General features: G+C 46.0%; 1 protein-coding gene across 4 annotated transcripts in view; it reads right to left on the reverse strand.

Moving 5' to 3' along the window:
• Window positions 1–13: 13 nt before the first annotated feature.
• Window positions 14–17223, reverse strand: part of LOC147318258 (disabled homolog 2-interacting protein-like) — a 39059-nt gene continuing 21849 nt past the window's right edge. For all 4 annotated transcript variants that reach the window (XM_086257907.1, XM_086257906.1, XM_086257908.1 and 1 more), the window contains 16 exons: window positions 14456–14628; window positions 12384–12655; window positions 12097–12305; window positions 11859–12003; window positions 11595–11739; window positions 11284–11520; window positions 10642–10831; window positions 10326–10561; window positions 10053–10144; window positions 9481–9963; window positions 6497–6777; window positions 6196–6309; window positions 5997–6119; window positions 5844–5923; window positions 1364–1451; window positions 14–926 (listed from right to left, as the gene is read on the reverse strand). In XM_086257907.1, coding sequence (XP_086114033.1) covers window positions 756–926; window positions 1364–1451; window positions 5844–5923; window positions 5997–6119; window positions 6196–6309; window positions 6497–6777; window positions 9481–9963; window positions 10053–10144; window positions 10326–10561; window positions 10642–10831; window positions 11284–11520; window positions 11595–11739; window positions 11859–12003; window positions 12097–12305; window positions 12384–12655; window positions 14456–14628 — 3039 coding nt within the window. In that variant the 3' untranslated portion in view covers window positions 14–755. The remainder of the gene's footprint in view (window positions 927–1363; window positions 1452–5843; window positions 5924–5996; window positions 6120–6195; window positions 6310–6496; window positions 6778–9480; window positions 9964–10052; window positions 10145–10325; window positions 10562–10641; window positions 10832–11283; window positions 11521–11594; window positions 11740–11858; window positions 12004–12096; window positions 12306–12383; window positions 12656–14455; window positions 14629–17223) is intronic.

Consider the following 17223-nt stretch of genomic DNA (forward strand, 5'->3'; position numbering starts at 1 on the left):
TGATGAGCAGGTAGACGGTGTATTAGTTTATTGGAGCGTCTCTATAAGTACCAACGTGGATAAATAACAATAAGAGGAAACATAAACACGGAGACAGAAGCCACAGTGAGCACAGCAGAGACAGTCTGAGAGAGTCTGAGTGTGCACGTGTTCACAAACTATTCATCACAATTTAAAGTTTGGACCGCTTTACAATAAAATCTGGTGTTTACATTAAAATCAGAATTCTCTGAAACAACAAACTAGCATCTCTAACTCTCCCACACCTCACCCATGTGACCAAAATATTCAAAGCTACGGAAGCCCTGAGGGGCCAACACAATCACTTGGAGTTGTGGTGCTGCTTCTAGTCTTTGTGCTAAGCTAGGCTAACCGGGATGAGGAAGTTTCCGTGAGGCAGCTCGGACACAAAGGTCGGACTGTTCCTTTAAAATACAATCGAAAGTCAAAGCGTCTAAAACAATTAATATGTTCCTCCAGCCTGGAGCCACGTACAGGTGGGGTTGCTTCATGTCTTGTCATAAAATGTCCATTTTGGTTTCGGGACCGTTTTTCTGATTTGTAACAGGAAGTACCAAAACGTAAACGGGATATGATGTCATACTCTAACTAGTTCAAAGAGAAAACGTGCAAAACAGGAAATGAGTTGGATTAAGGTCAGAGGTTCATCTGTAAAAGTCTATGGGTTAGCCCCGCCTCTATGGGCCTCGTAAGGCTAAGCACCTCCCTCTCCTTGCAGTACAGCCAGTTAGAGCTCAGCAGTTGCCAGAGTTGCGGAACTCTCCGTTCTCGGTGATCTGCAGCGATGACGTGTTGCTCGGAGACAGGCCGTTCCTCTGTGATGTCACGGCATAACGCTCCTTCAGCTGAGTTAGAGCCGCCATCAGACGAGTGTTCGCTGCGTCAAGACTCGCAATCCTCTTCTCCTGAGAGTCAGACAGGTGAGACGGGCAGGTGAGACAGTAAGCTCAAAACAAACCTGCAGGTCCACTTATGTCCACCTGGGATCTTTAGTCAGCTGTCACAGGGAGGCGGGATTTTACATTTGTTCCTGTTTGTGCTGCTAATACGCTTTAAATATGAAGAACATTAAATGTTTTTCACTAACATATTTCACCTAATTATGATGTCGTACGCATAAAATGGTTTTACAGACATGCATCAAAACTCAGCTATGCTAGCTACTGTTAGCTTCATTCCGGGATGGAGAACAGCTCGAGACGTCTTTTAAGACGCCATAATGACGCTGGAGTAGCTTATGAGCACTTCCACCTGTTTCCACCATCACTGGGCAAAATATGGTCACTTCTACAGTCGTAAACTCTGAAGCTTCAAATACAGATTTCAGGTGATGGAGACGTACCTGTGCCTCTATAATCTTCTGCTTCGAGTCAACCACAGCCTGCATGTCAGAGTGATCCTTCTTTAACTCTTCCTCCACCGCCATCAACCTGCAGGTGATCAGACAGAGAGAGAGACAGGTGATCAGACAGAGAGAGAGACAGGTGATCAGACAGACAGACAAACAGAGAGACAGACAGACAGGTGATCAGACAGACAGACAGACAAATGGAGAGACAGACAGACAGGTGATCAGACAGACAGGTGATCAGACAGAGAGAGAGACAGGTGATCAGACAGACAGGTGATCAGACAGAGAGAGAGACAGGTGATCAGACAGAGAGAGAGACAGGTGATCAGACAGACAGACAAATGGAGAGACAGACAGACAGGTGATCAGACAGACAGGTGATCAGAAGAGGAAGAGGAAAAGAGGGAGACGTGGAGGTGTTAAATTGCGTATGAGGAGACAACAGGTCAGTCGGTTTCCCCTGCCGTCTGTTATCCTTGGAAATGTTCAGTCTCTTAGGAACAAACTAGATGAACTCCAGGGAAACGTCAGGTTCCAGAAAGACTTCAGGGACAGCTGTGTGATGGCTTTTTCCGAGACATGGCTGACGGAGATGGATCAGGACGCCGATTTTTCAATCGACGGTTTTGGAGCTCCCTTCCGCCGGGATCGAGATGCACGGGTAACAGGGAAATCTCAAGGAGGGGGAGTATGCTTGTATGTGAACAAACGTTACTGTAGCGCTGTGACTGTTAGAGAATGTATTTGTACACCAGATGTTGAACTTTTATCTGTGTCACTGCGCCCTTTTTATCTCCCTCGTGAGTTTCCACAACTTTTTATAACCGTAGTTTACATTCACCCGAAGGCTCACCCCGCCTCCACTTGCAGCATCATTTCAGACGTAGTGCAGAAGCTGCAGGCGCTTTCTCCTGATGCCCCAAACTTTATAATGGGGGATTTTAACCATGTCTCCCTTAAATCAACTTTGGGCAATCTGTATCAATATGTATCCTGTCCTACCAGACGGGATAAAATGTTGGACCTTTGTTACGGATCGGTGAAGAATGCTTATAAATCCCTCCCGCTTCCTCCTCTGGGATCTTCTGACCATAACTGTGTGCATCTTCTGCCCATCTATAAAACTGTCTTAAAACGAGAGAAGACAAAGACTAAGGATGTTGACATATGGTCAGAAGAATCTGTGCTTACCTTGCAGGAATGTTTTAAGTGTACAGATTGGGAAGTTTTTATTCAGTCTTGTGGAGATGATCTCGACGCTTTGGTGGATGTTACTAGCTCTTATGCAGTATTTTGTAAAGACATGATTATACCCCGTAAGCGCGTTAAAATTTACGCTAACAATAAGCCGTGGGTCACTAAAAGTGTCAAATCCTGTTTAAGGAAAAAGAGACAGGCCTTTAAAGAGGGGGCTGTTACCGATTTTCAGACAGCCACCAAGGAAATGAAAATCGAGATCTTGAAAGCAAAACAGAGCTACAAAAACCTTCTTGAAAGCAAATTTGCTGCAAAAAATTTGGGGTCTGCCTGGACTTGTATGAAAACCATAGCAGGGTTCCAAAATCCCCAGAGCAGCAGTCAGATCATTTTAGATGGTTTTAATTCAGACAGAGATTTTGCAAATGCTTTAAACATGTTTTATGCTCGTTTTAGTTCTTCTGATTTTAGCGAGGATATTTCTGAACTGAAACAGAAACTGAGAGATACTCAGCACTTTATCATTGAACTCAGCGATGTTAAAAAGGCCTTTCATACAGTCAATGTGAACAAGAGCCAGGGTCCTGATAATATTAGTGGCCGCCTAATTAAATCTTGTGCTGATGAACTCAGTCCTATATTTCAGGTTATTTTTAACAAATCCTTGCAAACACAACACGTGCCCTCTCTTTGGAAAGAAGCAGTCGTGGTTCCTGTCCCTAAATCTAGTCGTCCAAAAATTCTAAACGACTTCAGGCCTGTTGCTCTCACTTCAGTTGTCATGAAAGTCTTTGAAAAAATCATCAGAAATGTGATTATGAAAGAGACTGAAAGTCAGCTGGATCCAATGCAGTTTGCATACAGGCCCAACAGAGGAGTGGAGGACGCACTTTTGACTTTACTAAATCTGATTCTTAAACATGTAGAGAGTAAAGGGACTTTTGCAAGACTTCTTTTCATTGATTTTTCTTCGGCTTTTAATACAATACAGCCCCATATTTTAATTAAAAGACTTTTAGAACAGTTTGAAATCAGGAAAAACCTGGTGGGCTGGATTTTAGATTTTCTAACTGACAGGTCACAAAGAGTGAGAATAAATGGGGTTCTGTCTGACCCAGTGTTCTCCTCCACAGGTTCTCCTCAAGGGTGCGTCCTATCGCCCTTATTATTCACTCTCTATACAAATATGTGTCAGGGCAGACATGAAAACAGGGTCATTATTAAATATGCAGATGACTCTGTTATTGTCAGCTTACTGAAAGAGGGTGAAACTAACCACGGTCCAGTCATTGATGACTTTGTTCAGTGGTGTGAGGAGTCTTATCTCCAGCTGAACATATCTAAAACAAAAGACATGGTTGTTGATTTTAGGAAACAACAAAATGGGCACGGAGTCACTTTAATTAAAGGTCAGAAAATAGAGCAAGTACAATCATATAAATATCTTGGGACCATAATCAATGAAAAACTGAACTTTGATCAAAATTGCAAATCAGTTTGTAAAAAGGGTCACCAGCACCTTTATTGCCTTAGGAAACTTGTTCATTTCCACATTGACCAAAAAATTTTAACTTTGTTTTATCGTTCTTTTATTGAGTCTGTTTTATCCTTTTGTTTGGTGGCATGGTTTGGTCAGACCTCTGTCACAGAGAAAAACTCTCTAAATCAGATAGTGAGATGGTCCAGTCGTCTGATAGGTGAGCCACAGTCTTGTTTAGCCTCCCTGTACTCTGAGCAGGTACAGAGGATGGCTTTATCAATCCTTAATAATGGTTCCCATCCTCTAAGGGGTGAATTTCAGCTTCTTCCCTCAGGACGGAGGTTTCTATTTCCGAGATGCAGGACAAAGCGTTATAAAAATAGCTTTGTCCCCGTTGCTGTCACTGAATTAAATAAGAACTGTTTTTGATTCGAAATATTAAAGTATGTGTTACAGTGAGTTTTATATATTTACTAGGTATGTGTGTTTTTAAAGGGATGTCAAATGCTGTCATTTTTCTGTAAAGCAAATTTACCTTGCCTTTAGGTATAAATAAAGTTACCTTACCTTACCTTACAGAGAGAGAGACAGGTGATCAGACAGACAGACAAACAGAGAGACAGACAGACAGGTGATCAGACAGACAGACAAATGGAGAGACAGACAGACAAGTGATCAGACAGACAGGCGATCAGACAGAGAGAGAGACAGGTGATCAGACAGACAGAGAGACAGGTGATCAGACAGAGAGAGAGACAGGTAATCAGACAGACAGACAGACAAACAGAGAGACAGACAGACAGGTGATCAGACGGAGAGACAAGTGATCAGACAGACAGGCGATCAGACAGACAGAGAGACAGGTGATCAGACGGACAGACAAACAGGCAATCAGACAGAGAGAGACAGACAGACAGGTAATCAGACAGACAGAGAGACAGGTGATCAGACAGACAGACAAACAGAGAGACAGACAGACAGGTGATCAGATAGACAGACAAATGGAGAGACAAGTGATCAGACAGACAGAGAGACAGACAAATGGAGAGACAAGTGATCAGACAGACAGAGAGACAGACAAATGGAGAGACAAGTGATCAGACAGACAGAGAGACAGACAAATGGAGAGACAAGTGATCAGACAGACAGAGAGACAGACAAATGGAGAGACAAGTGATCAGACAGACAGAGAGACAGACAAATGGAGAGACAAGTGATCAGACAGACAGAGAGACAGACAAAAGGACAGACAAGTGATCAGACAGACAGAGAGACAGACAAAAGGACAGACAGACAAAAGGACGGACAGACAGACAGACAAACAGAGAGACAGACAGGGAGACAGGTGATCAGACAGACAGATAAAAAGAGAGACAGACTGACAGGTGATCAGACAGACATTTGCTAAGACAGAGAGACAGACGGGCAGACAGACGGACAGACAGACAGACAGACAGAGAGAAAGATGGACAGATGAATAGACAGAGAGACAAATAGACAGACAGGCAGGCAGAGAGACAGAAAGAGAGGCAGACAGACAGAGAGAAAGACGGACAGACAGAGAGACAGACGGGCAGACAGACGGACAGAGAGACAGGCACCTGACAGGTGTCAGGTGAAGTTGATTATTTCTGACATCTGAATCGGTCGAGCTCAGTGGAGCTGGTGCTGCAGTTCACAGTTCAACCTCTAGGTGGCTGCTGAGAAGTCTTTTTCCTTGTTGTCTGTTTGCTAAGGTGAACAAGCACAACCCTCAAGTACTGTTTCTATGGTAATGCACACAGGTGTTCCCACCTGCTGATGATGCTGTTCATCTGCAGGTCTTTGTCGTCCTGCAGTCTCCTTAGCCGACTCTCTGTGTCCTCCAAACGAGCCTAAAACACACGCACACTGCTATTGGTCTTGCTGTGTCATGTGACTGAGCTTCTCTGCAGGTGGGTCACAGACCTGGTACTCCTGCAGCATGCGCTGATTCTGCTGATCCTGGACCATCAGACGTGCTTCACACTCCTCCTGACGCAGTGCAGCAATGCGCAACTTCTCCTGCAGCAACGCAATCTCCTGCTGGTACTGCACACACACACATACCGTCAGAACCAGCAGGACCAGTAGAACCAGTGTTGACCCAGAACTTTGAGAACCTTACCTTCTCCACGAGGCTGTCATCATGGCGATCATCCTCAGCCTCACCATAGGAGGAGGTGGAGTTCATGTTGAGCAGCCAGGCTGCCGTACGGTCTAACGCGCAGGGAGACGGAGCCTGGACACACAAACACACCTGAACAGGTACCGCCCACGACCTTAGACAGTCCAGGTACGTCCTCTGGGTGGGTCACTTCAGAAAAAGCTTTAAACAAGTATGGAGGACCGCCTCCTTGCATCTGATCATTAAATCAGGAAAGCCTGAACAAAATGACTCCATGGTACCGTGGTAACAGCCTAGTTACCTTGGCAGCCGGCCGCTGCTTCTCAGGGCTATCTCCTTTGGACGATGACGACATCTGTCTGAGCCGCGACTGGCTGCTGGTTGGCCAATCAGGGCTCGATGACATCATGCTGCCAGAGGTGGGACGTGGGGGGTAGGCGGATCCTGCACCACTGCCGCCGCTGAGCATGCTGGGAGGCGTCCGGCCTCGAGGAGGTCCGGGTGGAGCTGAGGACGGAGGAGGAGGCTGATCAATTCGTCTCTGGGGGCCCGAGGAGTTCTGCCGAGGTGGGACGGAGCTACCTGAAAGGTGGGAGCAATCAAAGGTAAATCAGACCTGATCCTCAAACTTCAGGCCTCGTCCAAAAATATAAAGCAATTTGCTGGTTGTGAGTGTGATTGTAGCTAATGGCAAAAACCCACCCACCACTTTAATCACACTCTAGATCTTGGTTTCGGTTTTACCCAGCAGTCTTAGCTAATTATAGGCCAATCTCCAACCTTCCTTTATATCAAACATCCTTGAAAGAGTAGTTGTCAAACAGCTAACAGATCATCTGCAGAGGTTTATTTGAAGAGTTTCAGTCAGGTTTCAGAGCTCATCACAGCACAGAAACAGCTTTAGTGAAGGTTACAAATGATCTTCTTATGGCCTCTGACAGTGGACTCATCTCTGTGCTTGTCCTGCTAGACCTCAGTGCAGCGTTCGATACTGTCGACCATAATATCCTATTACAGCGATTAGAACATTCCACAGAAGAATTTTGAATTTTTCTAACAGGAAGCCAAAACAGGAGAAATCTGCTCTCTCTTTCTAGTCCCTGTCAGGACTTTTGCTGCAGCATTTTGGATCAGCTGAAGGCTTTTCAGGGAGTTTCTAGGACTTCCTGATAATAATGAATTACAGTCGTCCAGCCTGGAAGTAATAAATGCATGAACTAGTTTTTCAGCGTCACTCTGAGACAGGATATTTCTAACTTTAGAGATGTTGCACAAATGGAAGAACGCAGTCTTACATATTTGTTTAATATGTGCATTGAAGGACATGTCCTGGTCAAAAATGACTCCAAGGTTCCTCACAGAGTTACTGGAGGCCAAGGTAATGCCATCCAGAGTAAGAATCTGCTTAGATACCATATTTCTAAGATTTTCAGGGCCGAGTACAATAACCTCAGTTTGATCTGAATTAAGAAGCAGAAAGTTAGCGGCCATCCAGGTCTTTATGTCTTTAAGACATTCCTGCAGTTTAACTCATTGGTGTGTGTTATCTGGCTTCATGGACAGATAGAGCTGGGTGTCATCTGCATAGCAGTGTAAATGTATGCTATGTCTTCTAATGATGCTGCCTAAGGGAAGCATGTATACAGGGAGTGCAGAATTATTAGGCAAGTTGTATTTTTGAGGAATAATTTTATTATTGAACAACAAGCATGTTCTCAATGAACCCAAAAAACTCATTAATATCAAAGCTGAATGTTTTTGGAAGTAGTTTTTAGTTTGTTTTTAGTTTTAGCTATTTTAGGGGGATATCTGTGTGTGCAGGTGACTATTACTGTGCATAATTATTAGACAACTTAACAAAAAACAAATATATACCCATTTCAATTATTTCTTTTTACCAGTGACACCAATATAACATCTCCACATTCACAAATATACATTTCTGACATTCAAAAACAAAACAAAAACAAATCAGCGCCCAATATAGCCACCTTTCTTTGCAAGGACACTCAAAAGCCTGCCATCCATGGATTCTGTCAGTGTTTTGATCTGTTCACCATCAACATTGCGTGCAGCAGCAACCACAGCCTCCCAGACACTGTTCAGAGAGGTGTACTGTTTTCCCTCCTTGTAAATCTCACATTTGATGATGGACCACAGGTTCTCAATGGGGTTCAGATCAGGTGAACAAGGAGGCCATGTCATTAGTTTTTCTTCTTTTATACCCTTTCTTGCCAGCCACGCTGTGGAGTACTTGGACGCGTGTGATGGAGCATTGTCCTGCATGAAAATCATGTTTTTCTTGAAGGATGCAGACTTCTTCCTGTACCACTGCTTGAAGAAGGTGTCTTCCAGAAACTGGCAGTAGGACTGGGAGTTGAGCTTGACTCCATCCTCAACCCGAAAAGGCCCCACAAGCTCATCTTTGATGATACCAGCCCAAACCAGTACTCCACCTCCACCTTGCTGGCGTCTGAGTGGGACTGGAGCTCTCTGCCCTTTACCAATCCAGCCACGGGCCCATCCATCTGGCCCATCAAGACTCACTCTCATTTCATCAGTCCATAAAACCTTAGAAAAACCAGTCTTGAGATATTTCTTGGCCCAGTCTTGACGTTTCAGCTTGTGTGTCTTGTTCAGTGGTGGTCGTCTTTCAGCCTTTCTTACCTTGGCCATGTCTCTGAGTATTGCACACCTTGTGCTTTTGGGCACTCCAGTGATGTTGCAGCTCTGAAATATGGCCAAACTGGTGGCAAGTGGCATCTTGGCAGCTGCACGCTTGACTTTTCTCAGTTCATGGGCAGTTATTTTGCGCCTTGGTTTTTCCACACGCTTCTTGCGACCCTGTTGACTATTTTGAATGAAACGCTTGATTGTTCGATGATCACGCTTCAGAAGCTTTGCAATTTTGAGACTGCTGCATCCCTCTGCAAGATATCTCACTATTTTTGACTTTTCTGAGCCTGTCAAGTCCTTCTTTTGACCCATTTTGCCAAAGGAAAGGACGTTGCCTAATAATTATGCACACCTGATATAGGGTGTTGATGTCATTAGACCACACCCCTTCTCATTACAGAGATGCACATCACCTAATATGCTTAATTGGTAGTAGGCTTTCGAGCCTATACAGCTTGGAGTAAGACAACATGCATGAAGAGGATGATGTGGACAAAATACTCATTTGCCTAATAACTCTGCACTCCCTGTAATGTAAACAGAATTGGTCCTAGCACTGACACACACAAACACTTCCTGTTGCTTCTGACCCCCGACCCTGGACTCTACCTGTGAGTGTCTCGCTGAGGGACAGCGCTCGCCGCGAGTACTCCTCGCCACTGCTGCTGCTCGACATAGCAGACATCCTCTCCCCCCTCTCCCCCCCTGTCAGTCCCACTGACATCTGGGTAAGAAACGCCGGTTTGGTCACCATGGTGTTCCTGTCGTCTGCATTTCCCTGCGACCCCACCGAGCCGTCTGAGGGTGTGGCGTCGGCCTGCTGCTGCTGCTGTGGCTGCCGCGGTGATGTGGTGGTCATGTGATAGACGGGATTCTGGAAGGAGAGGGGGAGGAGCCCCGTCCTGCGCTGCCACTGACCATCGTCGAGGCCGTCGCCAGGGGAGGTGTCATGCAGGTCCACCAGAGACAAGCTGCGGCTCTCGTTGTTCAGCTCGGACCCCTCTCTCCGACCTCCATTGGTCATTTCAAACGCTGCCTCATTCTCATTGGACTCTGAGTAGGATGAGCTTGGTGCTGGAGAACCCTGCATGCCTGGAGAAAGTGACATCACAGGAAGAGTCAGGGGTGACAGAGTGGTGGAGAAATGGGAAAGTGGATAAAGAAGAGAGGTGAAAGGTCACCTGATGCAGGCTGTAGGCTCGACCCTTTAGTGACGAAAAACAAGTCTTTGTTCTCAGGAGTCGGCGAGGGGAGTCTGGTGAAATCCACCAATCTACACACACACACACACACACACACAGATAACACGTCAGATATTTAAGCCATGCATCAGCCAGACTCTTCCTGCGCTGGCATGCACAGACAACTGTGAGCATGTGCAGAAGGTCCATGTGAGAACCCTCTCTGTTTACCACTGGGGATGCTAATGCTAACAGGAAACACAGGATGCTAACCCTCCATCAAGTCCCATGCTGCCCTGCAGGCCAACAGAGGGATTACAGGTCGCCAGAGGTGGAGAAAGGGGCGGAGACAGGGGGGCTGGGGAGAGAGGGGGCGGAGACACTACACGTTGAGGCTCTGGGGAAGAAACGGATACGCCCCCTGCACTGGCCACACCCCCTGGATTGGCAAGCGCTGCCGATACGTCTCTGAGGATTCGAGGAAGAGGGCCGAGCTTCGACAGGCACGACTGGAGAAAACAGAGAGAGAGAGCAGTCAGGGAGTTACCTGGGCAGGCAGGTGAGTCATCTGCCAAGACAGGTGCATTACCTGGTCGAGCTCAGTCAGCAGGGTGTGCAGGCTGGACAGCTCACGGCCGAGGTCGATGTACCCGTCAAAGCCGGCGGTGTGGTTCAGCCCGTCGGGGTTCGAGATCTCCTGCAGGAAGCGCTGCATGCTGCTCCACTGCCGCTCCACAAAGTCATTCATGAACAGCATGTACTCCTCCTTAGTGCCGAACCTGCGCGACAGGTAAGACCGCCAGCGTCAGCAGGTCAGCATGCACGCACGCATACAGTTGGCAGGTAGCCGTGCACAGTGCAGGTACAAAGACTTCAAAGTAAAAGCTCTGCACTACTTCAGAACAGGCTTGGTACGTCACAATAAAAGCCCTGGGCTTCTTCCAGAATACTGGTCCTGAACTCCTTTCAGAACTAAAAGCCTTCCACTCCTTCACCATAAATACTCATCACTCCTTCAGAATAAAAGTCCTTTAAAAAAAGCCCTAAACTGCTTTCAAAATAAATTCTTTTTAAAATTCTTTGCTCCTTTAGAATAAAAGCCTTGGAGTCCTTTCAAAATAAAAACCCTGTATTCCATCAAAATAAAAGGCCTACACCCCGTTAGAAAAAAGGCTGCTGTCCTTTCCAAATAAAAGCCCTGTATTGTTTCACAATAAAAGCCGTGGCGTACTTGCTGAAGTTGGCAAGGTTCTGAATCACTTTGGCGATCAGCGTCAGGGTTCTCGCTGTGCGTTCATCAGGGTATTCCTGCATCAGGTCGAATAGTGATGGCGACATCACGGCCGGACACAGGAAGCGCAAGAACAGCGAGGCGCTGATGAGGCGCTCGCTGATGTCTGGCCGTCCTCGGTTGCCGCATTCCTGCCGCCATGACCCAAACACCTCCTTCAGCTCCCGGGGGAAGACCCTGAGTGACAATCGGCAAGAGTCAGCGTGTGCCGGCCTGGAGCGTCAGTGGTGTGCGTGATCTTGTGTGCGTACCTGTATGAGTCAAGAATTTTGCAAAATGCCAGCTCGCAGCACATCCTCAGGTTGGCCTGATGCTCCGCGAGGTCAGAGGTCGCACAGCGAGACGGGTCCACCTCACAGTTCTCATCAGACTCGTACAGAGCTTTGATGAACTCACCTGGACACACACACACACACACACACACACACACAGCTGATCAATAAATATCACAATAAGCACACAGGGGGGCTTGTGTGTGTGTGTGTGTGTGTGTGTGTGTGTGTGTGTGTGTGTACCAAGTGCATCCTGTAGGTATTTCTGTCCAATCAGCTTCAGGTATTCCTCAATGCTTTTGGTCGCCAATGTGTTCTCTCTAAAGATCAGCTGGTCGTTGTCACGGCAACGGTCCACCTCTGACATCATCAGGTCGGTCAGGAAGTCCTGCAGTGAGGGGTGAAAGGTCACTGGGCTGAAAGAAGAACAGGTGGTGGTGGCAGGCCAGGTGTAGAGTTCAGGTGTGGTGGGCGGGGTTACCTTGGCCTTGCCCGTGCTGTGCAGGATGTGCACGAGTGCAGCAGCGAGCTCCTCCTTCGCTCTCAGGCTGATTGAGGCCTCCAAGGTGGAGCAGAGCAGCAGGTAGTTGGAACTGATGTACTCCGCAAACTCTTTGTACTGCTCCATCGGCAGGATGACGATACTCTGGTAACGTGCTTTGACCCTCACTGTTGGCACAGACGACTTACCTGAAATCGGGTGGGACAGGTTAAGAGGGTGACACAAATGAGACACCTCAGCGCACGAGCCCGAGTGGATCTACATACCTCGGATTGTACTGGGCGTGCTCAGTGTGTACCACTTCTCCACCAGCTGTCTGCCAGTCACCGTGGCGACCGGGATGTTGACTAACCCGACGTAGCTGCTTTTGTCCTTCTTCCTCTTCCGGTCGGTGTCCTTGTACAGGTGCAGCGTGATGGAGGCGACAGGTGGGAGGCTGCTGAAATCGAAGCGCTCGCCCCAGAAGATGTTGTCAGTTTTCAGCTTACAGGACGTCCGAGCGTAGAGGCTATCGTCCAGACACAGCTCGCAGAAGTACCTGCAGTACATGTACTGTGATTAGTGGTCGGGTCGTGTGAAATGTCGTCCTCATGGATCGAAGGTGCAAACTGTAAAACTACACATAAACTAAGAATAAGTACAGCAGTACTGTGTTTGAATACAAATAAACAGATTCAGTAGTACACAGAATAAATAAATAAATAAATACCTACAGTACTACAACTACTATCTGCAGCACACTTCAGCAATCTACAATATAAGTACTGCAATAGCTGTTTGCAGTAAAAGTACTACCATTATTATCTGCAGCACAAGTCCTGCAGTTATTATATGCAGTACAAGTACTATGATTACTGCAAGTGGTTTGAATCACAGTAATCTAATAGAAACATTATTCATTTCGATTGCAGCAGTTTCCTGCTGCGTCAAGCAAAGTGCACGCCAGCGAGGGCGCGCGCACGCCGTGCTCATAGTACAACTGCTTTGAGTAAGTCATTTGTTTCATGTCTCTGTGGACCTCGGCAGGAGAGCTGTGCTGTGGAAACGTCACTAACTAAACAAAGTCAGAGATACGTGTTTGGAAATGACAGGAAGCGGGCGCATCTCGTACACGTACAGCAGCTGTAAAAATTGACTGCAGCACCCAGCGCGACACAGATGTTGGGTCCTTCGCTCTAGCTAGCGCCAGCACAGTGCGAGCCACGTCCACCTTTAGAAGGCGTAACATACATTTACACTGCTATGCAGATGACACCCAACTTTATGTGTCCACACACACTATCCAGTCGTTAAGTCTGACGTCACTAGCCGTGTCTGGGCCTAAACTCTGCTGCAGGTCCATATATCAAACGATCACTATGGCATTACTGAGAGTTGAAAAACTGTCTAAAGTCTTTCATCTTTAATAAAATGATCAGCGTTCTGCTCTACCAGGTGTAACAATTGAGTTTAACATCCAGGCATCCATGAAAACGGAATTTATGACATTTAATGGAGTTAGAAGTTAGCAGGGAGTTAGCTCGCTAGCTTCTATCTAAATACAATATAGCATGTCCTGACTGTGGGGTTTTGGAAACAAATGCAAACGTACAGCTCTGTTATCACTTCCAACATAAATGAAGACAGAAAACTAAACAGCAGGGACGTTTGTAGGGTTACTGAAGTTGGGCTAGCTGGTATATAATGATGTGCTACGTGACCGCTAGCGACACAGCTATGTTAGCATAATATAAACAAGCTAACTTTTTTTCCACTCGATAAAAGTTAACGTGAGTGTTCTCGGTGGTCAGGAACAAATGTAATCGCATGGCAGGATGCTGTAAAAGGACCAAACTTCAGCCAGGAGAACAACTGAGATAATCCATCCACAATACGAGGTTAGTCATTCATATACTGCTGCATGGGCTGGGCTGTAGCTACATCCTAAGGTTTTAAAAACTGAGCTTAAATAAATGATTAGCGGTAATAAAAGCCGAGGGAGGTCAACAGGGACCACTGACTGTTTTAGGAGCTTTTTGAGATCAAATAGAAGAAAATACAAAACATTAAACATGTTAACAACACAAAAGCCATATTAACCGCAGACTACTTTAGACCCGGAAGTAGGATTCGTCACGTCATCACTTAACGACCGGATTAGTTAAACTGCAGGAATGTCTGCGATACTCTAATTACTGCCGGTAGCACAAATGCTCTGATTACTACATGTAGTAGAAGTAATCTAGTTACTACCTGCACTAAACATAGTAGGATTACTGTTTGTGTTCTACTGTTTCCCTGCAGCTCACAGATGTAACTGTGATACTTGGAGCAGGTGGGCTGGTGCAGCGCCGCCTACCGTTTCTTGGCGGGCAGGTCTTTGGCCTCCACCACCCACACCGTCAGCACGTTCTCCAGCCGCCGGCTGTTGTCCTTGTTGGGGTGAACAGCACGTCGCAGGTTCTCCATCCATTTGTCTCTTTCTGCTGCTGAGCGACACGAGAAACACTTTGTTCCCGTCGAGGTTGTTACCTAGGAGACAGGCAACCACGGAGACACAAGAGGGCACCGATGTCAGCTGAGTGAAACCCTTGTGTCTTCCAACCAAACGCTGTCCCTCTGAGAGAGAAGCTTTGGATCGTTTTTGTGACCTGATTAACAAAACATGACAGAAAAATGTTTCCAACCATGAGAAAGTCCTGATGACGAGGGTTACAGTCAGAGCCATCTCGGATGATGACTCTGACCTCAATGTGTCCGATCAGGTAACATCTGTAGTTCCTGAAACTCTGTTTGCTGTTTGTGTGGATGAAATGCAGATGAGTCTCAGGGCCGCACGCAGCTCAACAAAGTCAGGCGTTCATCAGAGATAACACCGCCGAGGTTATCGGTTCTCTGTTAAGCCAGATTAGAGCTAGTGGTTTTATACAAAATGAGCACATTCCAATCAGAGACATTACCATTTGGTGATAAAGTCGCTAAACAATGTAAACATTTCTCTGTAAAATAATCTGAGAGGTGAAAGCAGCAGAAACTTTGCTTTGAAGATTTTCACTTTGAACTAAAGTGAATGATTTTGTTACTCAGCACGCTCAGTAAGGCGATGGCTGCACATCGGAGCTGTGAGACTTTAAACTTGATTTACAGCTCGATGAAGGAGACGTGGAAATCTGATGAAAATCATTGGTTGAACAGATGTTCTGTAATAATGTCACTTCCTCTGGTAGATTTGAAGGCGTTAAACGAGGCTGCGGTTATTCTGATAAACATTCTTTCAAAATAAAAGACATTTTGAAAGTTGTGATGAAAACCTGTAAAAAATAAATGAAAACAAGTCGGAAACTGATCCGTGTGAAACACAACAATGGATCTGATGGTGATCAGAAACCTCGATCACGAAGCTTCGTCATATTTGTGTTTTACAGTTGGGATTCTGCCCTGCCCTCTGCTGGAATTGTGAGGTAACGCAGGTCAATTCAATTCAGTTCAATGCAATTTTTTTTTTACACAGCGCCAAATCACAACAACATTCGCCTCAAGGCGCTTTATATTGTGAGGTAGACCCTACAATAATACATACAGAGAAAAACCCAACAATCATATGATCCCCTATGAGCAGCACTTTGGCGACAGTGGGAAGGAAAAACTCCCTTTTAACAGGAAGAAACCTCCAGCAGAACCAGGCTCAGGGAGGGGCGGGGCCATCTGCTGTGATTGGCTGGGGTGAGAGAAGGAAGACAGGATAAAGACATGCTGTGGAAGAGAGACAGAGGTTAATAACAGATATGATTCGGTGCAGAGAGGTCTGTTAACACATAGTGAGTGAAGCAGAAACACCCAGTGCATCATGGGAATCCCCGGCAGCCTACGTCTATTGCAGCATAACTAAGGGAGGATTCAGGGTCACCTGGTCCAGCCCTAACTATATGCTTTAGCAAAAAGGAAAGTGTTGGGTTTAGATTTTATTATTGTCATTTGTATTAGGAAACATTTAATCATATATGCTTAGAGGTGTATAATCAATTGTGTAGTGATAAGTTGTGTGATCTTTAACAGGCTACAGAGGCTTGGTGTGTATTCCACACTGGAATGCACACCTGCATCTTGGGGGCATGGGAAGAGGTCGCATCTTGTTTTATTGTTTTATGGTAGGATTAACGTAGCTACATTTGTTTTAGTCTAAGTGCTTTTCTGTTTAGATGAACTGCTGGACTTCCTTACCGGGGGGGTCTAGTCTACCCTCTTCCTGACCAAGGATGATTGCCTTCGTGCTTTCATGTTGTTATATGACCTTTGACACACACACACACACACACACACACACACACACACACACACACACACACACACACAGTATTCTTTGTTCACATGTATACCTATGTAAGATGTTATATGTTAATGACCCTATGCATATTCATGTAACCACAATAAAAGGAGTGCTGTGGGGAAACCTGGCTGAGAGTCTGACAGAGGTCAAGTGGTGGAACGACGCTTGGCTCCAGCCAGGTCTCCCTCGTGCATGAGTAACCAGAGAACTTTGGTGCCTTGAGTCTTGCTTTTGCTGCGTAGCAGATTGTCCTTAACGTTCCAGCGAATAGGTTTATGTTACAAACCTATCAGAAAGTTTGAAGCCTAATCTTAAAAGTAGAGATAGTGTCTGTCTCCTGAATCCAAACTGGAAGCTGGTTCCACAGAAGAGGGGCCTGAAAACTGAAGGCTCTGCCTCCCATTCTACTTTTAAATACTCTAGGAACAACAAGTAGGCCTGCAGAGCGAGAGCCAAGTGCTCTAATAGGGTGATATGGTACTACAAGGTCATTAAGATAAGATGGGGCCTGATTATTTAAGACCTTGTATGTGAGGAGCAGGATTTTGAATTCTGGATTTAACAGGAAGCCAAAACAGGAGAAATCTGCTCTCTTTCTAGTCCCTGTCAGGACTCTTGCTGCAGCATTTTGGATTAGCTGAAGGCTTTTCAGGGAGTTTCTAGGACTTCCTGATAATAATGAATTACAGTCGTCCAGCCTGGAAGTAATAAATGCATGAACTAGTTTTTCAGCGTCACTCTGAGACAGGATATTTCTAACTTTAGAGATGTTGCACAAATGGAAGAACACAGTCTTACAT

Source organism: Aulonocara sp. 'chitande type north' Nkhata Bay, linkage group LG12, assembly GCF_057382095.1.
Source record: "Aulonocara sp. 'chitande type north' Nkhata Bay isolate Kocher_YH1m ecotype deep benthic linkage group LG12, A_spYH_male_GT1.1, whole genome shotgun sequence".
Taxonomy (NCBI): Eukaryota; Metazoa; Chordata; class Actinopteri; order Cichliformes; family Cichlidae; genus Aulonocara; species Aulonocara sp. 'chitande type north' Nkhata Bay.